General features: G+C 42.4%; 1 protein-coding gene across 1 annotated transcript in view; it reads left to right on the top strand.

The window, feature by feature from the left end:
- The window catches only part of Lama3 (laminin subunit alpha 3), a 233,209-nt gene that overhangs the window by 99,469 nt on the left and 109,276 nt on the right, over window positions 1-24,464 (top strand). Inside the window, exons 19-24 of the mRNA XM_028759473.1 lie at window positions 4,418-4,574; window positions 7,365-7,497; window positions 10,872-11,014; window positions 13,275-13,372; window positions 13,838-13,991; window positions 23,076-23,236. Coding sequence (XP_028615306.1) covers window positions 4,418-4,574; window positions 7,365-7,497; window positions 10,872-11,014; window positions 13,275-13,372; window positions 13,838-13,991; window positions 23,076-23,236 — 846 coding nt within the window. The remainder of the gene's footprint in view (window positions 1-4,417; window positions 4,575-7,364; window positions 7,498-10,871; window positions 11,015-13,274; window positions 13,373-13,837; window positions 13,992-23,075; window positions 23,237-24,464) is intronic.

The following is a 24,464-nucleotide window of genomic DNA, read 5'->3' as shown; positions in this document are numbered from 1 at the left end:
CTCTCTCTCTCTCTCTCTCTCTCTCTCTCTCTCTCTCTCTCTCTCTCATCTCCTAGCTGCTCCTCTCCTTCTCCTCCTCCTCTTACTCCTCCTCTTCCTCTCCTTACTCCTCCCACCATAGCTCCTCCTACATATCACCCTTCCTGTTAAGATAAAACTTTTCTCTCAAAATACAATTAGAGCATAACTATACCAACTTGTATCAGTAAGATACAAGATAGACCTAATACCCAGTCCATCATTTTGTTGACTAACCAGAACCTCTGTCATCTCTCCTAACTAAAAGTCTTAGTTCTGAACTGCCTTTTTTCTTCGCTTTAGAATGAATGTCAGCTGAAAACCATCTTCTCAAATCTTTTCTCTCAAAATAAAAAGCCAGGATTTTCTAGGAGACTATAAATCTTCAACCCCGTCAGAAATCCAGAATGACTGAATTAACTGAAATGATGGGAAGCACAAAGCATAGGTTTTAAAACTTAGCCAGTTTATAGAGACCGCTGAACACCTGGACAGTCCCTATACTACAAAACGTTGGAGCATCTGATCTTCAGCCTTCTGGCCCAGGATCATCTGACAGACCTAGTGATGCAGAATTATTAAGGGCTGATTACTCTGTCTTGGTAGATATAATCAGTCAACTATTCCACAAGTGTGTCCTATTCAGGACAGTAATTTGTCTGTAGATGAAAAGAGGCAATTCTTGCCTAGTGGCTGTCTCACCACAACTGGAGTAACTCCAAAGATGCTCAGTTTCTTCTTAGAATCCAAGACAGGAAGCTGTCAGGAGCAGACAGGTCTCTAATCAAAATGAACATTAATTCAGAAATGTTTGTAACATCAATTCTGTGGACTTCTGACATTTTGAAAACCAACTATCCAAGTAAGGCAATCTGGACTGCTGTCTGTTAACGCCTCTAAGCTATTACTAAATAAAATATAGAAAACACCCTAGCAATAAACTCAGAGCCATGAATTTGCTATAGGCCCTTAACTCACAGGCTAACCATCTCTAATCAGTTAAAAAAGTTAAAGAAGGACTCGGTCTAAGCCTTGCATTCCTAAATGTGTTATATAGGCACAATGCCTATGAGAGTAACAATATTAATCTCACTTCTATATCAATAAGAAGCTCGTACCAATGAAAACCTAAAATTTGAAATCAAAGTAAATTTTGTACCATTTAAGAAATTATAACTTCAGCTTAATAACAATTATATAGATTTCTACCAATAGGTTATGGCTATGCAATAAATCCTAGCTATTCCTCCCTGTTCCAACAAAACCACTACTTTTCCCTAGAGAGACAGCCCAATATTAACCACCTCAGTCCCCAAGCCCAGGGAATAGGGGCACTGACTTTTCATTAACTTCTTCAAGCTGATTATGGGTGTTGAGATATTAGAAGAGGGGTGGGTGGGTGGGAAGAGTAAATTGATAAGCCTCTGACGTCTGTGTCTTCACTGCATCCAGCTGAGATTCCAGGACATCAGAGGTTTGAGCAGGTCTGCTCAGCTTGCTTGATGAGTAGATGCACCAAGACTGTGTATTCTGTAATATACAATTATCAAAACAAATTTTAGTATTAAGATAATTTTTTGTTTGAATTCTGGAATCTAGTCTTCTGGTGGCCTGCCTCTGTCATGTCTAATCTATATAATTCTGGGAATTTCTATGAGGGTGTGCTCCTACCATCCTCCCATTTCTGCCTCTCTGCTCTCAAATTCCCCAACACTAGGGAATCCAAACTTTCAGGCACCAAGGTCCTCCACTTCCACTGATGTCTGATGAGGCTACCCTCAACTACCTATACAGGTGGAGTCATGAGTCCCTCCCTTTTTGTTCTCAGGCTGGAGGTTTTAGAATGGCTACTTCAGATTTTTTTTCTTTAGGACCATTTGCTTGAAAGACTGTTTTCCAGTCTTTTACTCTAAGGTAGTGTCTGTCTTTGTCACTGAGGTAGGTTTCCTGTATGCAGCAAAATGCTGGGTCCTGTTTACGTATCCAGTCCGTTATTCTATGTCTTTTTATTGGGGAATTGAGTCCATTGGTGTTAAGAGATATTAAGGAACAGTAATTGTTGCTTCCTGTTATTTTTGTTATTAGAGGTAGAATTATCTTTGTGTGGCTATCTTCTTTTGGATTTGTTGGAAGAGGATTGCTTTCTTGCTCTGTCTAGGGTATAATTTCCCTCCTTGTATTGGAGCTTTCCTACTATTATCCTTTATAATGCTGGGTTTGTGGAAAGATATTGTGTAAATTTGGTTTTGTCATGGAATATCTTGGTTTCTCCATCTATAGTAATTGACAGTTTTACTGGGTATAGTAGCCTGGGCAGGCATTTGTGTTCTCTTAGGATCTCTATGACATCTGTTCAGGATCTTCTTGCTTTCATAGTATCTGGTGAGTGGTCTAGTGTAATTCTGATAGATCTGCCTTTATATGTTTCTTGGCCTTTCCCCCTTACTGCATTTAATATTCTTTCTTTGTTTTGTGCATTTGGTGATTTGATTATTATGTGATGGAAGGTATTTTTTTTCTGGTCTAGTCTGCTTGGCATTCTGTAGGCTTCTTGTATGTTTATGAGCATCTTGTTCTTTAGGTTAGGGAACTTTTCTTCTATAATTTTGTTGAAGATATTTATTGGCCCTTTAAGTTGGGAATCTTCACTCTCATCTGTACCTATTATCCTTAGGTTTGGTCTTCACATTGTGTCCTGAACTTCCTGGATGTTTTGTGTTAAGAACTTTTTGCATTTTGTGTTTTCTTTGACAGTTACGTCAATATTTTCTATGGTATCTTCTGCACCTGGGATTCTCTCTTCTATGTCTTGTATTCTGTTGGTGATACTTGTGTCTATGACTCCTGATCTCTTTCCTAGGTTTTCTATCTCCAGGGTAGTCTCCGTTTGTGATTTCTTTATTGTTTCTACTTCCATTTTTATGTCCTGGATGGTTTTGTTCAATTCCTTCACCTGTTTGGTTGTGTTCTCTTGTAATTCTTTAAGGTATTTTTGTGTTTCCTCTTTAAAGGCTTCTACCTGTTTACCTGTGTTCTCCTCAAATTCTTTGAGAGTGTTATTTATGTCCTTCTTAAAGTCCTCTATTATCATCATTAGAAGTGATTTTAAATCTGAATCTTGCTTTTCTGGTGATATGGGGAATTCAGGACTTTCTAGTGTGGAAGAACTAGGTTCTAATGATGTCAGGTTCCCTGGGTTGCTGATGCTTATGTTCTTGTGCTTGCCTTTCCCCATCTGGATCGCCTTAGTGCTACCTGCCCTGTCTCTGCCTGGAGCCTGTCTTTCCTACTATCTTGGTTGTTTCAGAATTGTGTAGGGTGGGTGTTACTACTGGGGTTAGAGCCGGGGCCCAAGATCTGCTCAGTGCTGGGGTGCAGAAAGGAAGGAACCAGTGCTCTGGTACATGAGTGAATTCCTGGGTCTCAGTGGGTCCCAGTTACTCCCTGTTTGGGGCCGGTGTTGCTGTCTTTTTACGTAAGATACTGCCCAGGTTAGAGCTCTTGGGAGGCCTGCTTCCTCTGGGATTTGTGAGATTGGGTGCAGAGCAGCCTCCCATGATCTGCTTCGCAATAATTCTTTAGAATGGATTCTTGGATGAAAACTGATGCCCTGGAGACAAACACTCCTGTGGATGTTTGTAAGCCCTGTGCTGGAATGCACTCTGTCCTTACTGTGCTTACAGTGCAGGGGTGTGGCTGTCCTCAATGAATTCTTGAGTAGCTTGAGTGTGGAAGTCACATAGCACTGGGGTGTTTTAAAGCTTTCTTTATGACAGCCACAATTGGACTTGCCAAAGGAACTCATCCATTAATCTGTAAATGACTCAGACAGTAAAGGCACCTGGTACCAAGGCTGACCACCCAAGTTCAATCCTCAGGACACACACAGCCGGAGGAGAGAACCAACTGTATAGCAAGTTGTCCTCTGACCTACACAAGTACTCGTCCATGTACATGTGTGCACACATGCATGCACACAAATAAACACATAAGAATATAATAAAAGTTATATATATGTTTACTATATTCAGTATTATATCATGATGCTTAGCAACAGTGCCTACCATATAATTACTGATATTTGCAAAGTATGTGAGTGTGGGAAGACCGAGGGAGGGAGCAGCTATTAGATTTCATTAGAACACAGTAGGGGTATGTCAGGGACCTCATGACTTGTGTTAAGTGACTTCTTCAATTTAGTGCTTAGGATGGGTGTGTTCTATGCCAGCACTTCCCTGAATAAAAGCCATCGTTTAGAGCAAGAGTGAGCACAACCTTCTGCTCTTATTTAATGGGCTTAGTGAGTTGGCTGTGTTTCTTTAGCAGCATCATTAGGAAAGACATTCAGATTACCCATGAACCTTAACTACTCATGTTTCTTTATATATTATTGACAAAGGCCTGAAAATAACTACTACTTCCCGGATTTGCACCACATGAAGTATGAGGTGGAAGATGGCTCTGGACCTAATGGAAGAGACCTGCGGTTTGGATTTGATCCCCTGGTATTTCCTGAGTTTAGCTGGAGAGGATATGTCCCGATGACCTCAGTACAGGTATATAGTTAGGGCCACAGATCATTGCAGGGGACCCATGTACATGCCCACAGCACTCTCAGGGTCTAAAAGCTGCCTTATACCCAGGACCACTCTAGGATTCATTTTCTATAGAGTACTGGCCACGGTTGGCTTGGAAGCTAGGTTTGGAGTTTAAGATAGGGCAAGATTTTAACTAATAAATATGTATCTGGAGGTCATAGTTACTTTATTTTGGCCACTAAATCAGAAAAATAAGGAACTGAAGAAAGACAGTATTTGTCTCTGGAGGCTTTTCATAGATAGAAGCAAATTTCTTAAATGATATTAAACTATACTAAAACATAGAGAACATTTTTTCTTTAATAGCATTTGTGGAAAACAAAAAACCAAGTTGACTTGAAGGCTTCTAAGATAGCTAGCATCCTCCTCCTCCAGCAGAGGTCTACAGAGTCTAGCTGTGTGGCGCAGGCTAGTCTAAGCCTGCTCCCCCAGCCTCCTAACTGCGTAACACCGGTCATGTATCACCTTCCCTGTTTGGCGTTACTGACTTGGGGTGCTGCTTTGTAAAATCCTGAATTCCCCTGTGAGTGGAGACTAAGGTAAAGCATGCTCTTTGGTGCTGTTTGGTTTTTCTGTTTCCTTCCCTCCACCCCTCTCTGCTACATCCATCTATCTTGCCTTCACAGTAGAGTAAGAGATGTGTACATTATTTGTTTATCTATAGGACTTATGCAGTAAGTTTATATTTTATGCAGTATGTTTATATTGCTAAACATGTAGACTCATTTAGTAATTTTTATCCTCAGAACTTCTCTCTGAGGTTGGTCCTTAAGCTGCTTCAAGGTGAGAGAAATGAGGTGATGGTCATGGTCACCAGTGCCATAGTAGATCAGGACTGACAGAGTCATAGAGGGTCTGGACCAGTCCACAGCTCACTTGGAGCCCCTGTTCACCCTAATGATGATTTTACCTGGCCAAGTTCTCCCCAACAAAGCTGTGCTTACCAAACAGGACTGTAAGGCATCTACATTTCCCCTTTGTTTCCACATACACCAATTCAGTTCCTTCCTTATCTTTCTGAGACAGGGTCATATTATGGAGCCCTGGCTAACCTGGGGATCACTATGCAGATCAGACCGATCTTTAACTCATAGAGCTCCACCTGCCTCTGCCTCCTAAGTGCTTGCATTAAAGGCCTGCACCACATGTGCATGTGCTGAGGTATAACACAGGAGGATGCAGCCACCTGACCTGCAGAGGAGAGTGTGAGATCTTCCAGACCTGGAGTTGCAGGAGGTTGTGAGCCACAGAACTCGGGTGCTGAGAACCAAACTCACATTCTCTGCAAGCGCGTCACTGAGTCAGCCCCAACCCTGCTCTATAGTGGAGATCTTCACTAGTCTTAAAGAGTATGGTGGATTCCATCAAGTCCTGGTAAGGGCTGACAGCGAGTCCAGTATGGGTGTTCTCGCAGATGTTTAAAGTTTGACAGACTATTTGGTTGACCCAAAGGAATCCATTTCAAATGATGGTCTTTGTGAGGAAGCCTGTGGGTCAGAGGACCTGTGGTCTCCCTTGCTTGACTACTTGCTTTATTCTTTTAATTCATCCTTGCACATTTAGTTCCCAATTGGTATTGAAATTGAAAAATGAATTCAGTCAAATTCTTAGGGATGGTGGGAATTCCTGGGTGACATTACTCACAGTTTCTGCATCAGAGCTAGTGGTCCTCTGGTCAGCCTTGGTTGCCTCTGCATCTCTTGTAACACATGGTCCTTTCTATTGAAACCAAGGTAGCTGGGAGAGGATGGAGTGAACCAAGACACAGGAATTCCCACACTTTTGAGCCTCCCTTGGACAGTTGCTGGGTCTGGACACATGGTTTGTGGTTCTAAGTAAAAATAACTTCTCCTTGTGTCTGGAGAGATGGCATGGAGGTTAATAGCTCTCGTTCTTGCAGAGGACCTAGGTCTGGTTCTTACCACCCACATGGTGGCTCACAAGAACCCCTAACTCCAGATCCAAGGGACCTCTTTTAACCTCAATGTGCATACATATATGCAGGAGAAATGCTTATTAGCATACAATAAATAAATCTGAAGAAATAAATGATAATTTACTCACATTATCAATTCTTACAGAACATTGTGTGACCCCAGAGCTTGGAGACACATAAGGCCTCTTCTAGTTCAAAGGCTTTTGGATAAAAGCTTGAGATAAAACCTCCTCATATTTGGTTGCATCTAGAATCACAAATGCTTTTGGGATCCTTAAGCTTTGCTCTCCCACTATTACCGTCTGCAGCCATTTAGATGCTGTGTCTGTGAAGTGGGGCTCACAGTTGCCTCTGTTGAGTGGTGACCTGAAACGACACACTTCCCTTTCATTCTCTATCTTCTGCCTTTGGCTTTCCCAGCCAGTTGTGGTTGTCCCTGTCACTGTGACCCTCTTAAACTAGTCAGTCTAATATTCCAATCTGTCTTCTGGTTACAAAGGGTCCTTAAAGAGAACCCCAGCTGCTGAGGGTTGTTTTCCACTGCCACTGGGATTATAAATGGCTTTGCTTTCTTGTTAGACCTGCCTTCTCCCACCTAATTACTGGGGACTAATTGAGCATGTATGCATGCAAATGTGTGTGAGTGTGTGTGTGTGTGTGTATGTGTGTACGCGCGCATGTACCCATGCGTTCATGTGTGTGCCTGTGTGTCTCACAGAGCTAACAGGGAAGCGTAAGTCACTGGTTTTCTGGCACTTGTTTGCAGCCACCTTTCTCCTCTACCCTTCATATTATTTTGGGGTACTTTTCAGAATGAAGTAAAGGTAAAATTGACTGTGAGGAGATCAAGCCTCTCCTTGTTCCGCATTATCCTGAGATACATCAATCCTGGGATGGAAGAAATATCCGGCCGGATCACTGTTTACCCAGTCCAGGGAAAGTCAGGTAGGCACAGTCTCAAGCCTCTTTTCTTACTGTTGTTGTGGTTTTGCTTTCTAGAGACATAGTCTCAGGACATAGCCCAGAGTAGCTCTTCCTCCCATGCTAGATGGAGGGGGCATGGACTTCTAAACCTGGCTTTGCCTCCTTGCAACTGAGAAAGAATGACTAGAACATTCCTTTGTATTTTACCAAGTCTGTCATCCTTAGAAAACACGAAGCCCACAAGAAGATCTGATTGGACGCTCCCTTGTGTTTTTGCTACTGTTGCTTTCTCCAGGCTTTGTGCTTCTTTTATTTTTTGCTGTTACCGTCAGCATAACAATGCTCAAATGTTGGCTATATCCCAACCCCTGGGTTCTTTAGTGATAAAAACAGATCTGTATAGCTCACACATGGGGAAGTGGGTGCCATCTTTTGGTGTTATTTGGGAGCTGTTGGCATATTGCCCTTAATTCACTCATGGTTTCAACCAAGAAAAATGGAGAAGGATTGGAATTTTAAAATTTAAAAAACAGGAAGTCCAGGAGTATCCCAGGGACATGCAAACTTCCTTCAGAGGTAAAGCCTTTCTGAGCAGAAAAGGGTACAATTCACAGCAGTCAGAGGCTAGGCCTGGAAACCCATCCTCCCAGGAATTAGGGCTTCAACCAATCCCAGAAACAGACTCAAGAAATCATTTGGCATCCCGGGAAATGGCACAGTACTGATTGAAACTTGACTCAGTGGCAGGATGTTGAGCATTGCTATTTCACGTCCACAGCAGAGATGGATGTGAGGTCAGTCATGGGGTCTTCCAGGTTGAGTCAGACAAGCACGTGGTGGGAAGCTCATTGACTCACAGCCACTAGAGAGCTCTGCTGGTCTCCTTTTAACACAGGAGCCTCAGTGTCCTGGCCTCATGCAAAAGAGCCCTGTGGACTGAACAGGCTAAGCTGTCCAAGTGCACAGCTGGTTTTTGTGGACAGAGTCCACAGACTTCAGGCTCATCCCAACAGGCTCGTCTGTTCCTGGGTGACAACAGCAGTCTGCCCTCTATCCATCATACATCAAGAGTACATTTTGGCTTGTTCCCCTGCTGTCTTGAGAAAGTTTCCTCTAAGCTTGCATCCAGAGCCCTGTTACTTGTTCCCAAGATAATGTATGCCTCCTCCAGAGTGCCATCATCCTGCTTCAATCTCATTCGGGGAGAATCTCTGACTCTCACTTCTCATGTGCCCAGGGAGCTGGGCCATGCTTGCATGTTCACTGCCTTGCTGAGAATAGTCCTGTGCCTGGAGCATATCGGGCCTTTGTAAATATCTACAGAATGAGAGTGATTCAAAGATTTGGTGTAAACATTTCCTCTTAAGAAGACTCCTGGGACTCAGGCACCAGATGTTTGTTTGTTGGTGGAAAGAAACACAATGTATCCTGGAAACAAATAGAAAGCCAGGATATCTTCTAATTGCAAAGCGAATGCGTGTTCATGAATAAGAATAAAAAATGAAAATCTCCTACAGACAAAAATAAAGAAAGTTAACAAGTCTTACAATATACTGAATACATACATGTGGAAGGCACATCCCTAAAGACTATGGTATTAGCCATACAATATACTGAATACATACATCTGGAAGGCACATTCCTAAAGATTATGGTATTGGCCATATGTGGCAGCATCATAGCACTGAAGGAAAAGGCAAGGGGATGATCAGTTTGAGACTACATGGTTTATAGTGAGTTCCAGGCCAACTAGTGTTACATAGTTAACTCTGTCTCAAGCACATACAATTTAGATATTAGTCTACTTATATATTTAATAAATCTGAAAATTGAAACTCTAATATATAGCTAGTGTTAACAACTTATCAATGTCTATTTTTTAAAGAATTTCTTGATGATTTTAGTTTTTATTAATGTATGTGTGTGTACGTACATATGTTGTATATGCACACCAGTGTGTGGGTGTCTATGGAGCCAAAAGAGGGCGTCGGATTCCCTGGAGCTGGGCTTACAGGCTTTGGTGAACTGTTCTGTGTGGGTGCTGGGAACTGAACTTTTGTCCTCTAGAGCAGTGATAACTTATAACCCGTTACCATCTCACCAGTGCTTCTGCTGAGTTTTGGTTTTGTTGTTTATTCTTTGATTGATTCTTTGTGAATTCACATCATGTATCCCAATCCCATCCATCTCCCTATTCTTCCACATTCATCCTCCACCCTCGCAACCCCTCCACACACTGAAAAAAAAATAACAACAAACCCAAGCATCTCTCTGTGTAAGCTGAACTATGCTAGTGTGTCACACAGTACATTCTCTTGCCCAGCTTCACTTGCAAATGCTCATTGCAGTGAGTCATTGGTCTGGTTCAAGCCCTCTGGCTTCTGCTGCACATCAATACTGAATTCTTACCAGGGCTGCCCTAGGATATCCTGTTGTTGCCCTGTGTCATGGGGATCCTGCAGCTTTGATCTGCAGGGACGTCCTTTCATGTGTTCCAGCAGCTCATAGATGGGGTAGACATTGAGATGGGCCAACTCAAAGCCCTGGGTCTAGACCTGGGTGCTAGCTGAGTTGTTTAGCCTATTGACTCTCCTGCACCAATGCCTCTAGCTCTACTTCTCCAGCAGTGTCCTGGCTATGGCCTGTACCAGCTCTCCCTCAGCCACATTACCAGGGCAAACTCCACTGTGCTGCTTAGTTGAGGTCCTGGACCACTCTCCAAGTGCTACAGCTGGTGAGGGGCAGGGCCAGCTCTCTCCATCCCATGTCTTAGGGGCCAATTCTCTGGTACTGCTCAGGTGAGGGTCTGGGCCAGCTCTGCACATCCATTGGATGTCAACATGGTCTCAGATGATAGCCTAGACCAGGGAAATCTGTGTGGTCTTTGGTGGTAACATGGGCCACAGACATCAACACAGACACCTGCTCTTTCAGGGCCACTGACCCAGACACAGCCCTCGGTGGCAGGACAGGCCTGGACCTCGCCACGGCCTCAGGTGATGGTGTAGGTCACTCACATCAGGCCGTTCCTCACCACTCTCATGTTTCCAGTTCCTTCTCTCTTCACAGTGAGAAAACATCCCACTTCCTCTCCAATTTCTCCAATACATATTTGCTCATCGTACTGGCACCCACTTGTCCACTTGCCTGCTGTGGCCACATGGTGGCAGGTGTGCCTCTGGTTGTCTTCCAAGCTTGTCTCTCTAATGTCTATTTTATGCACATGCAAACTTATCATTTAAAAAGTAAGATAAATAAATATAATCAGAACCCATGCTTAGTAAACTAACTTAAGCTTTTCCAGCTATAAACTGAATATTGAAAGCTAAATTGTGTAAAGTGTTAGCACTGGCTTCTAGAAAGATGTCTTAAAGTGTTACTTGTATTTCTGATAGATGCTTCTCAAAGCAAAGAGATCACCTTTCCCCGGAGTAAAGAACCAGCCTTTGTCACAGTCCCTGGAAATGGCTTTGCAGGCCCATTCTTCATCACACCGGGGACATGGATTGCTTGCATCCAGGTGGAAGGAGTCCTTTTGGTAAGACAAGGTTCTAAGCACTGAGGACTTTGAAATGTCCTGTTCTTGAGATAGTCTCTTGCAATGCAGGGCCCACGTCAAAATCATGTGTTTCCCTTTTACTGCAAAGGAAACTACAGTGACTTTGTCCCTCAGAGGACACAATAACACAGAAACTTACTGAAAATTATATTTTATATCCTTTCAGTCAACCATTCTTGGACAAAATAATATATATATTTATCTAAATGTAAACAAACTATAATTCAAGATCATTAGAACAAACACAAAGTTCTTATAAGCACACGGCCCTCCTTGCCTTTCAAACTTTGTTTAATATTTCTGTTATGAAACGGAAAGTCACCTAAAATGCTCCTCCTCTCCACACAATGCAGAGCAGCATCGGAAGAGCCTAGATAATGAGAGGAATTAGTAAGGAGATCTGGGGATGCGTGAAGGGATGTGACAGGAGCTGACCCTTCCTACAGCATTTCCTGTTTGACCTCTCACTAAGTTAAGAGTCTTATAGCTAACTGGCAAAGGACCGCTCATTCAAGGAAAGCCAGAGGAGCTGTGAGAGGTTTCTCTGAGGCACCCCTCTTTGTCCACACACACATCAGACTTTTTATAGCTTTGATGACATCTTTGGCACCAGTTTGATGCCATGTGCTTTAGGCAGGAAACGTAAAACTGGTCCTTCTTAGGCTGGTCATTTACCTCCGAGCCTGCCTCCATCACTTCTCCTGAACAGTAGGAATAGAACTTATCCTTATGTGTATTTTCCAAGCATCTAACAAGAAATCACATGAAGTTAAATGCCCTCCTTTTGCCCTTGCACCTTCTTGGCAAAAAACTTCATGTCTGAAAAATATAAGAAGAAGCATGAAGTGGAGAAGAGGAAAATTCCATCAATGCCAATCATAGGTAAAGCTAGACAGATGGAAAGATTACTACCTAGGAAAGGGGAGATGCTATTCTGGCTAGTCTTATGTTAACTTGACACCCCACTAGAGTTATCTGACAGGAGGGAACCTTAATTGAGAAAGTGCCTCCATAAGATCTGGCTGTAGGGGATTTTCTTAATTAGTAATTGATGGGGCAGGCCCAGCCTGTTGTAAGTGGGGCCACCCCTAGGCTGGTGGACCTGAGTTCTTAAGAAAGCAGACTGAGCAAGCCCAGGGAGGCAAGCAGTAAGCATCACTCTTCCATGGCCTTTGCATCAGATCCCTCCTCCAGGTTCCTGCCTCATTTTAGTGCCAGTCCCGACTTCCTTTGGTGATGAGCAGCAATGTGGAAGTGTAAGCTGAAAAACCCTTTCCTCCCCAAGATGCTTTTTAGTCATGGTGTTTCGTTGCAGGAACAGAAACTAACTAAGACTGATGTATAATGACACGTAGCTGATGTCCCCATTCTGATTCCATTTTCACTGAGCATATGCTATCCGTCTTTACTGGTCTTTGGGACCACAGAGTAATGAGCAGTTATGGGCTGAGCTCAGGGAAATGGCTTCTAGAACAATTCAAACCCATGCAGCTAGGAAGGCCATTGAGTCCCCTGAGTCACAGTCTCCTTTTGCCCTGCTAAATATTTCTTCCTGAGGAAAGAAAATGCCTTAGGGACCACATATGAGTTTCCTACTAGAGGCAAACATTCTGCCTCCTTCCCTGTGCACATGTGTGGTGGGGTCACAAATCCTGAGGTCACTGAATACTGTCAAGCTATCTGTGTTTGAGATTGTGGAATGCTGCTCTTTTCTGAATGCTTAGCTGCATGTACTGCAGGCTTCATTTGGCATGTTTGGTGGAACATGGCCATTCTTTCATTTGCTAGGATGGGCATCAGGGCCATTCCAGTCTGAGAAACCAACATCACAGAACCCCACTTTCCCCACCATGCCCCATGAGTAGGGTTGGAGCTGAAAGATACATCAGTAGTCAGACGTTGATGCTCTGTAGTGACAAAGGCAGTAGGCATCTTTGCAGAGCATCCTAATGATTGGGTTCATTGCCTCTGATCATTTAGGGGAAGGGACTATAAACAACTCACAAGTGTGTATGTGTGTGTGTGTGTGTGTGTGTGTGTGTGTGTGTAAGACTTGGTGGGGTGGTGCATTGTGGGTTCTGGTGAATTAGGGTGAAGAACAAAAAAGTTGATCTGAAGTTGAAGTTCACCAGGGGCTTCTCTGGGAAATTATTTCCTTTGCAAACATATTTGGTCATTGTATTACCAAGGTAGGCCTGGTAGAAGATGACTAACGCTCCCTGTGGTCTTCATTTGCTAGGATTACCTGGTGCTGCTTCCCAGGGACTACTATGAAGCATCCGCCCTGCAAGTGCCAGTTACAGAGCCATGTGCCCACACAGGATCTCCCCAGGACAAGTTAGTATGGGGAGGAGGGTACAGCCTCAATGCCATCAGACACCTCTGACCTAGCCTTGAATATGAAGGCTCAGATGGTGGGTCTTACAATCCCAACAGTTACAGGATAGCCTGGCTGATAGTTTCACTGTAATTTATCTGTTCTGAGCCTTATTTGAGTAAGAATCTCTAAGCACCAAGCATGTTGCATGCCACCCTGTGCATGCGGAGATGCTGCAGCATATCCAAAAGTCATCTTGAAGCCATGCATCTGATGAGGGAGGAGCATAAACAGAATTCGTGTTCTCAGACCTTTGTTTCTTCCCTTTGTGGTGTGGAACTCACTGCCCGATGCCTTTGATGTCCGTTTACTAAGACTCTGTTGAAAGAAGGATACAAGGATGCCCAGTGACTTTGATCACTAAGTTCTTGCAGCTCGTTGTATCATGCTCATGTGATAACAACTATCTTTTGTTGTCGTTGAAGTTGTTTGCTTTACCAGCATTTACCACTGGCCGGATTCTTCTGTACCCTGGCTTGTGAGGCCAGACACTTCCTGCTTGATGGAGAGCTGAGACCCTTGGCAGTGAGACAGCCCACACCCGCACACCCAGCCATGGTGGACCTCAGTGGGAGAGAGGTGGGACAGCCTCTTACTTCCTGTTAAAGCTGATGCTGCCTCTCCATTTCTATCTGCTGAATACTTAGCCAAGGTTGCTTCTCAAACCCCAGAGAGGCAGAATCTCAGGGGTATTGATCAACAGATGCTGACTTCTCTGATTTGAACTGGGGCTGAGTTACCCTTCACACTGAGCTGTGTTGAGGTTTTCTTTGAGTACATTTAGATGTGGCAACAACCATAGGACATCTCAGGGGCATTTTGTTTACCTGGCTTCCAGCAAATTCTTTCTTTAAAAGAAATGGATGCCTTATAAGGACACAGCAGTTCCTCACTGACCAACCCTGTAGGCTAAGCACTTTGTAGCAGCTGAATCTGTGGAGCTTGGAACTGGGAACTGTTCCAGCACAAGGCATCTGCCTTACAGCTTGGAGGGCATGTTGGTACATGCTGGGGCATTGTGTCTCTTCCTGGAGTTCTCTGAGCCATATCAGCAAACCTAAGAGTGTATTGGTAACACATATCAACAATGAGAACACACATCATAGCACCCCAGAGTGAAGACACTAAACAGTAGCCCCCACACCATTTCTACTTTTTACTTTGGGGGTAAAGTGTGTGAAGTTAAAATATCTGTGGCTTGCATTCTTCCTAAATCTTTAGATAAACACATTTTATAAATGATGTTCTTACATTTTAAAGGTAACAGCTAAAGATACTAAGATTACATCTTAGATAAGACTTCGTTTCATTTCATTTTGTTAGATTTTTGATTTATAAAATATACTTATTTTACCAAGCAAAACAATATAAGTAAACACAATTAAATATAATGAAAAACTGAATATTCTTTTCTCTACTACATTCTAAAATTAACTTTACCACATTCCTTTTGGTCCATGCCTCATGTGAGCACACAAGTGTATACTGACATGTACATAGATTTAACATGTGAGAAAGAACATATATGTATGTATTGTTTATGTGTGTGTGGATAAGACAACAGGGAAGTTCAAATGAGTTGGGCCAGCCCTGAACTTAAGTATAATTTATCTCCCAGGACCTCAACAATCATATATGTGTAATCACAATACAAATCATAGATTATTTTTGTCATTGCAAAAAAACTGTTGTGATGAAGTTCAAATTTGTAGAGTTAGAAGAAGTATTGAGGACATTTTAGTTCCTTTCCTGTGAAAGAAAGAATCCCTTTTATATTATTATCAGCAGATTTCCTGGCATTGTACATGAAACCCAAGAGTTTTTATTTAAGCTTTAGGCTCCCTCCCAAGGTTTATTTTTGGTTTTGTTTTTACCTGCATTAACTACTTTGCTGCTTCTTCTTCTTCTTCTTCTTCTTCTTCTTCTTCTTCTTCTTCTTCTTCTTCTTCTTCTTCATCTCCTTCCCCTCCTCCTCCTCTTCCTCCTTCTCCTTCTTCTCCTTTTTTGATATATACACCATTTATTTGTTTATTTATTTGTTTATTTATTTTTAAATGTTAATCAAAGGCTTTATAAGTTTGGTAATGCTCAATAACAAGATGTCCATACAATCAGAAGTGCAACCCAATACTCAACTAGATATACCAACTATCTTTGACTGCCGGAGACACACGAACACCTGCCTCCATCTTTCTCTCTCTCTCTCTCTCTCTCTCTCTCATCTCCTAGCTCCTCCTCCTCTCCTTCTCCTCCTCCTCTTACTCCTCCTCTTCCTCTCCTTACTCCTCCCACCATTGCTCCTCCTACATATCACCCTTCCTGTTAAGATAAAACTTTTCTCTCAAAATACAATTAGAGCATAACTATACCAACTTGTATCAGTAAGATACAAGATAGACCTAATACCCAGTCCATCATTTTGTTGACTAACCAGAACCTCTGTCATCTCTCCTAACTAAAAGACTTAGTTCTGAACCTGCCTTTTTTCTTCGCTTTAGAATGAATGTCAGCTGAAAACCATCTTCTCAAATCTTTTCTCTCAAAATAAAAAGCCAGGATTTTCTAGGAGACTATAAATCTTCAACCCCGTCAGAAATCCAGAATGACTGAATTAACTGAAATGATGGGAAGCACAAAGCATAGGTTTTAAAACTTAGCCAGTTTATAGAGACCGCTGAACACCTGGACAGTCCCTATACTACAAAACGTTGGAGCATCTGATCTTCAGCCTTCTGACCCAGGATCATTTGAAAGACCTAGTAACACAGAATTATTAAGGGCTGATTACTCTGTCTTAGCAGATATAATCAGTCAACTATTCTTCAAGTGTGTCCTTTTCAGGACAGTAATTTGTCTGTAGATGAAAAGAGGCAATTCTTGCCTAGTGGCTGTCTCACCACAACTGGAGTAACTCCAAAGATGCTCAGTTTCTTCTTAGAATCCAAGACAGGAAGCTGTCAGGAGCAGACAGGTCTCTAATCAAAATGAACATTAATACAGAAATGTTTGTAACATCAATTCTATGGACTTCTGACATTTTGAAAACCAACTATCCAAGTAAGGCAATCTGGACTGCTGTCTGTTAACTCCTCTAAGCTATTACTAAATAAAATATAGAAAACACCCTAGCAATAAACTCAGAGCCATGAATTTGCTATAGGCCCTTAACTCACAGGCTAACCATCTCTAATCAGTTAAAAAAGTTAAAGAAGGACTCGGTCTAAGCCTTGCATTCCTAAATGTGTTATATAGGCACAAATGCCTATGAGAGTAACAATATTAATCTCACTTCTATATCAATAAGAAGCTCGTACCAATGAAAACCTTAAATTTGAAATCAAAGTAAATTTTGTACCATTTAAGAAATTATAACTTCAGCTTAATAACAATTATATAGATTTCTACTAATAGGTTATGGCTATGCAATAAATCCCAGCTATTCCTCCCAGTTCCAACAAAACCACTACTTTTCCCTAGAGAGACAGCCCAGTATTAACCACCTCAGTCCTCAAGCCCAGGGAATAGGGGCGCCGACTCTTCATTAACTTCTTCAAGCTGATTATGGGTGTTGAGATATTAGAAGAGGGGTGAGTGGGGAGAGTAAATTGATAAGCCTCTACATCTATGTCTTCACTGCATCCAGCTGAAATTCCAAGACATCAGAGGTTTGAGCAGGTCTGCTCAGCTTGCTTGATGAGTAGATGCACCAAGACTGTGTATTCTGTAATATACAATTCTCAAAACAAATTTTAGTATTAAGATAATTTTTTGTTTGAATTCTGGAATCTAGTCTTCTGGTGGCCTGTCTCTGCCATGTCTAATCCATATAATTCTGAGAGTTCTATGAGGGTGTGCTTTCACCATCTTCCCATTTCTGCCTCCCTGCTCTCGAATTCCCCAACACTAGGGAATCCAAACTTTCAGGTACCAAGGTCCTCCACTTCCACTGATGTCTGATGAGGCCACCCTCAACTACCTATACAGGTGGAGTCATGAGTCCCTCCCTTTGTGTTCTCAGGCTGGAGGTTTTAGAATGGCTACTCCAGGTTGTTTCTTAGGACCATTTGCTTGAAAAATTGTTTTCCAGCCTTTTAATCTAAGGTAGTGTCTGTCTTTGTCACTGAGGTGGGTTTCCTGTATGCAGCAAAATGCTGGGTCCTGTTTATGTATCCAGTCCATTATTCTATGTCTTTTTACTGGGGAATTGAATCCATTGATGTTAAGAGATATTAAGAAGCAATGATTGTTGCTTCCTGTTATTTTTGTTATTAGAGGTGGAATTATCTTTGTGTGGCTATCTTCTTTTAGATTTACTCCAAGAGGACTACTTTCTTGCTCTGTCTAGGGTATAATTTCCCTCCTTGTATTGGAGCTTTCCTGCTATTATCCTTTGTAATCCCGGGTTTGCGGAAACATATTGTGTGAATTTGGTTTTGTTATGTAATATCTTGGTTTCTCCATCTATGGTAATTGAGAGTTTTGCTGGGTATCGTAGACTGGGATGGCATTTGTGTTCTCTTATGGTCTGTATGACATCTGTCCAGGATCTTCTTGCTTTTATAGTATCTGGTGAGAAGTCTAGTGTAATTCTCATAGGTCTGCCCTTATATGTTACTTGGCTTTTTTCCCTTACTGCATTTAATATTCTTTCTTTGTTTTGTGCATTTGGTGTTTTGATTATTATCCAATGGAAGGTATTTCTTTTCTGGTCTAGTCTATTTGTTATTCTGTAGGCTTCTTGTATGTTTATGGGCATCTTGTTCTTTAGGTTAGGGAACTTTTCTTCTATAATTTTGTTGAAGATATTTACTGGCCCTTTAAGTTGGGAATCTTCACTGTCATCTGTACCTATTATCCTTAGGTTTGGTCTTCTAATTGTGTCCTGGATTTCCTGGATGTTTTGTGTTAAGAACTTTTTGCATTTTGTGTTTTCTTTGACAGTTACGTCAATATTTTCTATGGTATCTTCTGCACCTGAGATTCTCTCTTCTGTCTCCCTTTGTGATTTCTTTATTGTTTCTACTTCCATTTTTATGTCCCAGATGGATTTGTTCAATTCCTTCACCTGCTTGTTGTATTCTCTTGTAATTCTTTAAGGGATTTTTTTGTTTCCTCTTTAAGGGCTTCTACCTGTTTACCTGTGTTCTCCTCAAATTCTTTGAGAGTCTTATTTATGTCCTTCTTAAAGTCCTCCAACGTCATCATTAGAAATGATTTTAAATCTGAATCTTGCTTTCCTGGTGATATGATGCCAAGTGCCCTGGGTTGCTGATGCTTATGTTCTTGTGCTTGCCTTTCGCCATCTGGATCACCTTAGTGCTACCTGCCCTGTCTCTTACTGGAGCCTGTCTTTTCTATTATCTTGGTTTTTTCAGAACTGTGTGGGGTGGTTGTTACTACTGGGGTTAGAGCTAGGGCTCAAGATCTGCTCAGTGCTCAGGCCCAGACTGGGAGGAACCAGTGCTCCAGGCCAGGAGTAAATTCCTGGGTCCTAGTGGGTCTCAGTTACTCCCTGTTTGGGGCAGGTGTTGCTGTCTCCTTACCTAAGATACTGCCCAGCTTAGAGCTCCTGGAAGGCCCCCTTCCTCTGGGTTTTTTGAGATTGGGTGCAGATATGCCGCCAGGAATCTGCTCAGTGCTTGGTCCCAGACTGGAAGGCAACTACTTTCCTTTTTGATGTGATCAAATACTCAACACAAAGCAACCTAGGAGAGAAAGATTTACTCTCGATTTTGGTTTGAGTGTGTAGTCTGCCAAGGCAAGGAATCCATGGCAGCATGATGTCTGGTTCCTAGAGGCTGCAGCTGCAGGAGGCTCAGGCCGATTGCTCATATTTGGGCAAAGCAAGAAGCAGAAATAGTACACGAAGTAAAGTCATGCTAGAAACCCCAAGTCCTGCCCTCTAGAGAGTAATTTCCTGATTGAACTGGCTAGGCCACACTGGGACACAAGTGGCCATGACACGAAGAGTAATAGTCCCCATCCAATTTGTAACAATTCTCATTCTGTATGTGCAAATATTGCAAACTCAAATCCAAAGTCAGGCCAAGCGCTGGGGTAAGCAGTCTCATCCTGTGCTGTCATGTTGCTTGAACATCTCAGTAGGAGCTTTCCAGTTAACTCACTTGCATAGTGGAAATATTTGATCATTGGGCTGGAGAGATGGGTCATCAGATGAATATGAGGATCTGAATTCAGATCCACATAAAACCATATGTGGTAGAACCTATCTGTAATTCCAATTCTCCTACAGTGACGTAGGAAATAGAAACAGGAAAACACCCCAAATATTCCAGGCCAATTAGCCTCGTCATGCAGTTGCAAATAGCAAGAGACACTGTCTCAAACAAGGTAGACGTTAAGGATTAAGAGATTGTTTTCAATGTGATTGTTGAAACATGTTTCTCATGTTTCAATCAAACATGAGATTGTTTTCTGACCCCCGCACACACATACACACATGCACACATACGTACACACAGGTGCACAGGCATGTGTGCATGTGTGTACCTGTGTGTGTGCGTGCACATGAGTGTGTGTACATGTGTGTTCAAGTGTGTCTGTGTGTGTCTGTGTGTGTGTGCATGTGAATGTGCATGTGTGTGTGTATTACATATGTTATGGTTACATCTTGTCTTATGATGGAGACAAAAATTTTAATATGTGTTATAATACTGTATGTACTTTCTACCTCCAATTGTACCATCCCACCTTGTGGCTACCTGGTCTACCTTCAATCTGTTGGCCTTGCAGTCCATGTGGCCTAGAAGTACTCAGTGTTGTAGTGGGGTCTCTCACCGTAGGCTGTTCCTTCTGCCTGATGCTGTTTTCTTTATTCCTGGTATGTTTCTGTTCCTTGTCCTCCATGCTCAGCTAAGTGAATGCTTCTTCAGGGAAGCCTTCTCCTCCTACCATCTTCCTGACAAGCTCAGTCCTCCTTTTCCCATGGTACTTTCTCAGAGAATTTGCCACACACAAAACATACAGTATAGCTATCTAATAATCTAATTACCTGAGAGTAGAACTCAAGTCTGCATTATTTTCTCTTGGTGCTCACTAGCTGGATGGTGGACTGGCCATGGCAGGCATTTAATCATGCTTGCTGGCCAAGCTATTTGAATTCCCTTCTGATGGGAGAGATGGTAGTTTATCCTTCCTGTCTTTTTACAAGCAGCAGATTTGACAATGCTTCCCTCCATGTCTTTATCCATACTTGGAACGAGCAAAGAGAAGACCTCTGCTTCATAAACATTTGACACTAGGTCCTTTCAAGTTCCCTTTAAAAATATAAATAACTAACACCATCAGCAGATAGCACATTTCCATTTTACATTTCATCAGGAACTGGTTTTGCCACTAAATGTATTTTAAACAGATATCAGTCCATAGGAGTCACAGTGGGATGACAGTAGACACTTAGAAGTGAGGACTTGTCACTGGCCTGTGTGTGCTGTGTGTTCAAATGATCCAACACACTTTCATTTGGAGATGCCTGGAGAGAGAAGCTTGTAGCAACTTCTCTATGAGGGCCAGGGCAAGGCTGGACTTTCCTATGTAAGAGAGTCAAAAGTGGATGCCTAGTGCACACTTCTCTCTGAGGTAAGCCTTTCACTATATAGGTTATAGAGAACTTTGTGTGGAATCTAGGAGTTTCATGGCTCAGAGCTGTTCTGAAGGAATAGTGCATGTACATTTCCTAAGGGCTGGAAGAGGGCCATTTAATTAAGTGGGGGTAAAGCGTGGGTGAGCTGGAGCTTTGCAGTTGAGATGGATTCCACAGTTAGGGATGGAGGGAGTTCTTAGGTTAGCTTGGGCATCAAATGTGCATGCACACTTTAAATAGGACCCCTTCTAAGAATCTTACAGAAACACTAGCATAAGGATGTGTGTGTATATACATTTCTGTGTATGCATAAATACATGCTCTAACATTGGATGTTGATTGTATCATCTACAGAGGAAGAGTAAGATAATTTACATGTGTATGTGCATGTGTTATGTGTGCAGTATGTGTGTGCATGATCATAAGTGGGTGTGCATGTGTATGGAAGCCCAAGATTGATGCCAAGAATCACTACAGGTCACTTCACCTTATTCAATGAGACAGGGTCTCTCAGTCAAACCTAGAGCTTACTTACCTGGTTAGCTTTATCAGCCAGACTGCTCTGCATATCTCCTGTCTGTCTTCCCAGGCTGGAATTACCGTCAGGTCACCACAATTACCTGATATTTGTGTGGGTTCTGGGGATCCCAATTCTGGTCTTCATGCATGTGCAACTGGTTCTTTACCCACCAACATCTCCCTAGCTTAAAATTTTCATTTGTATTATAGGTTGCTAGACAGCCATTATAGAAATAAGCTTTGTATGTACATAAAACACTAGGCTGGAATAGTAGCTCAGTTGGTAACGTGCTTGCCTTGAAAGCATGAGGACCTGAGTTCAAACCTCCAGAACCTATGGAAAGAAGTTGAATGTGGTGCCATGTGCTTGTAAAACCAGGACTGAGGAGGTACAGGCAGGTGGATTGTTGGGGCACACTAGCCAGCCAGAGTAGCCTCCTCATCGAATTCCAGACAAATAAGCTAGCTCTCTCAAACAGGCATGCACAAACACATGCAAGTATACACACACACACACACACATGTACCCCCCAGACAGCCTTTCAGGAATGATACCACAGTTGATCTCTAGTTTCCATGAACATGTAACACAGATGTATCTTTACATACACCAAGAAAAATGTAAAAGTAAATAAAACAGCACACCATGAAATGCTGCTGAGTGAAAAAGAACAAGTCAAGACAAAACAACCCGATTAAGATTATAACCATCAGGGCTTCTGTAGTGCTCACTGATGTCACACAGAATTGTAAGGGCTCGCTGCACATCCATTTAACTCTCATAACTGTTGAGAGGAAAACTGATTTTATCCCCATTTTATGCAGGGCACACAGATACTAGGTCACACCGCTAGTGTCAGCTTGAGTTGGAACCACAAACTCCTGCCTCATGATTGACAGAAGGGCAAGTCCTATTTTCCCCAGAAAGGGCCAGAGAGCACCACATCCAGTTCTGTGCATCCTAAGGTCTCTGTCGTTATAGCCTAAAGTTCTCCTGATTTCTGATTAACATAGTTTTTCTGAAAAGTCAAAGTGGGAAGCATGTATTGCCCATAGAAAAGGCTTGAAAGTCTAAAAGCCAAGTGTGTGTGTGCTGATTTTATGTGATTTTATTTGGATAATTTGACATTTCTCTCTTTGAAGTAACAGGCAAGAAGCCCTGGCAGGTTTTCACTCCCTTGCTGTCTGTTGGTGCTCCCTTTTTACTTCAAGTTTAGGAGTGTTTGTTACCTTAAGCAAGCAGCAGAAGCATCCCTGAGTAGAGCCAAAGCCATCAGATGTACCATTGGGAGACTTAGAAAATAAAATACAAAGCACCTTCTGATGTTCCAGACAAATGGTCACAAACATTTCTTTGGATTCGGGTTTTTAACAAGGCATCTGTTTCTTCCTCTGCATTGTTTCTGGAGGCTCACGTGTTTTACTATGCGGACATATGACAGTAGTCCAGGTGTCACCTTTATTTTTACCATTGTGTCTGTAAACATGTCCAGCATATTTCGCGCCCGGATAACCACCTGTCTACTTGTCCTCTCTGGCAGGTGGAACTGCACCTCCGTCTGCGGGTCCCACAGATTGGCCACTATGTGGTCATGCTGGAGTATGCCACGGAGTTGGACCAGCTTTTTGTGGTGGACATGAACCTGAAAGGCCCAGGGTCTGCCTTGGCAGGCCAGGTGAACATATACAGCTGCAAGTACAGGTAATCACCCTACAGCCCTGAACTCCTCCACGGAGGAAGTCTACCTGAGACTTGGGTGATTAGTGCATTGGACTTTTGAGGCAGCCTTTGAAAACTAGCAGGCAACTAGTTATAAGATCCAACATTATCCCCAACCTGGTATTGGAAGCCTCTCTGTGGGCAGCATTGTGAAATTATATAGTAGGTGTACCTCTCCCTGCACAGCCCACCTTCGGAATCCAGCAAATTAGTGCTTGCTGATTGCTATGTGCAAAAAGCAACAGCAGAGACTCAGATTTACCCTAATGGAACTTTTGCCCCAGAGTGCTAACTGGCAAGGGCTTACTGGAAATGATTTTCTTTGCATAACATTTCAAGAGCTTTCTTTAATTTAAGAATCCACACAAGGGATATTTGCAGATGAGACTAAATATAATATTAATGACACCTGAAGTTGTAGTCCCTTGATACAGCAGGTAGAAAGCTACAGTAAACACACCAGTTCTTAGTCACGGCCTTCAATGTTTTGTTAACCCGGTTTTTATGTTGCTTTCTGTCAAACACAAGATAACGTGAAGTAGCTGACCACCTTCCTGGATGTGAAATGAAAAAACAAAAACATATGCAAAGAGTAGATTTTAGCATCATAGCATGGGCCCTTTCGTGAGGTCTGATCAAATGCCTGCCTAGTTAATTATGCTCCTAATGATCCTAAAATCTATTTCTGAGGATTTTGTTTATGGAACAAAGATCACAAAAAAAGAATCATATTTGGATTTGTGTATGGTGTTGAGGATGAAACCCAGTGTCATGTGCATGCTGAACAAACACTCTCCCACTAGGCCTGTAGCCTCAGCTCTGTAAATAAGCATTTAAGGGCATACAATGATCCTGAGGTAGTTCCTCAGAACCATCTATCACTATCTGAAAATATGAGTTTCATGTACAGTTGGCATCAGTACTACTGTAATGTGTACTCCCCGTGTGAGTAGGCCCTCCCTGATATGCTGGAGTCCAGGTGTGTTGGCCACAGGCCTTCTGCAACCTCTGTCCATCCAAGCTCAGTTTCCAGTTCAACTTTTAGACTCCATTCATCTTTCAGATCACAGTCTTGATTCCCATTTCACAGAATCTAAGAGAACTTGGCTAGGGGACCAAGGAATATTCATAGTTATTCTGGTGACTCTCTAGACCTCAGAAGAGCTCCAAGAACATCTATGCCCAAGTTGGGGATAGTTTATATTTTGGG

The sequence above is a fragment of the Grammomys surdaster genome, unplaced genomic scaffold, assembly GCF_004785775.1.
Source record: "Grammomys surdaster isolate TR1022 unplaced genomic scaffold, NIH_TR_1.0 126298, whole genome shotgun sequence".
Lineage (NCBI taxonomy): Eukaryota > Metazoa > Chordata > Mammalia > Rodentia > Muridae > Grammomys > Grammomys surdaster.
Note: the sequence above shows the minus strand (reverse complement) of the source record. Positions and strands in the feature narration are given on the sequence as shown.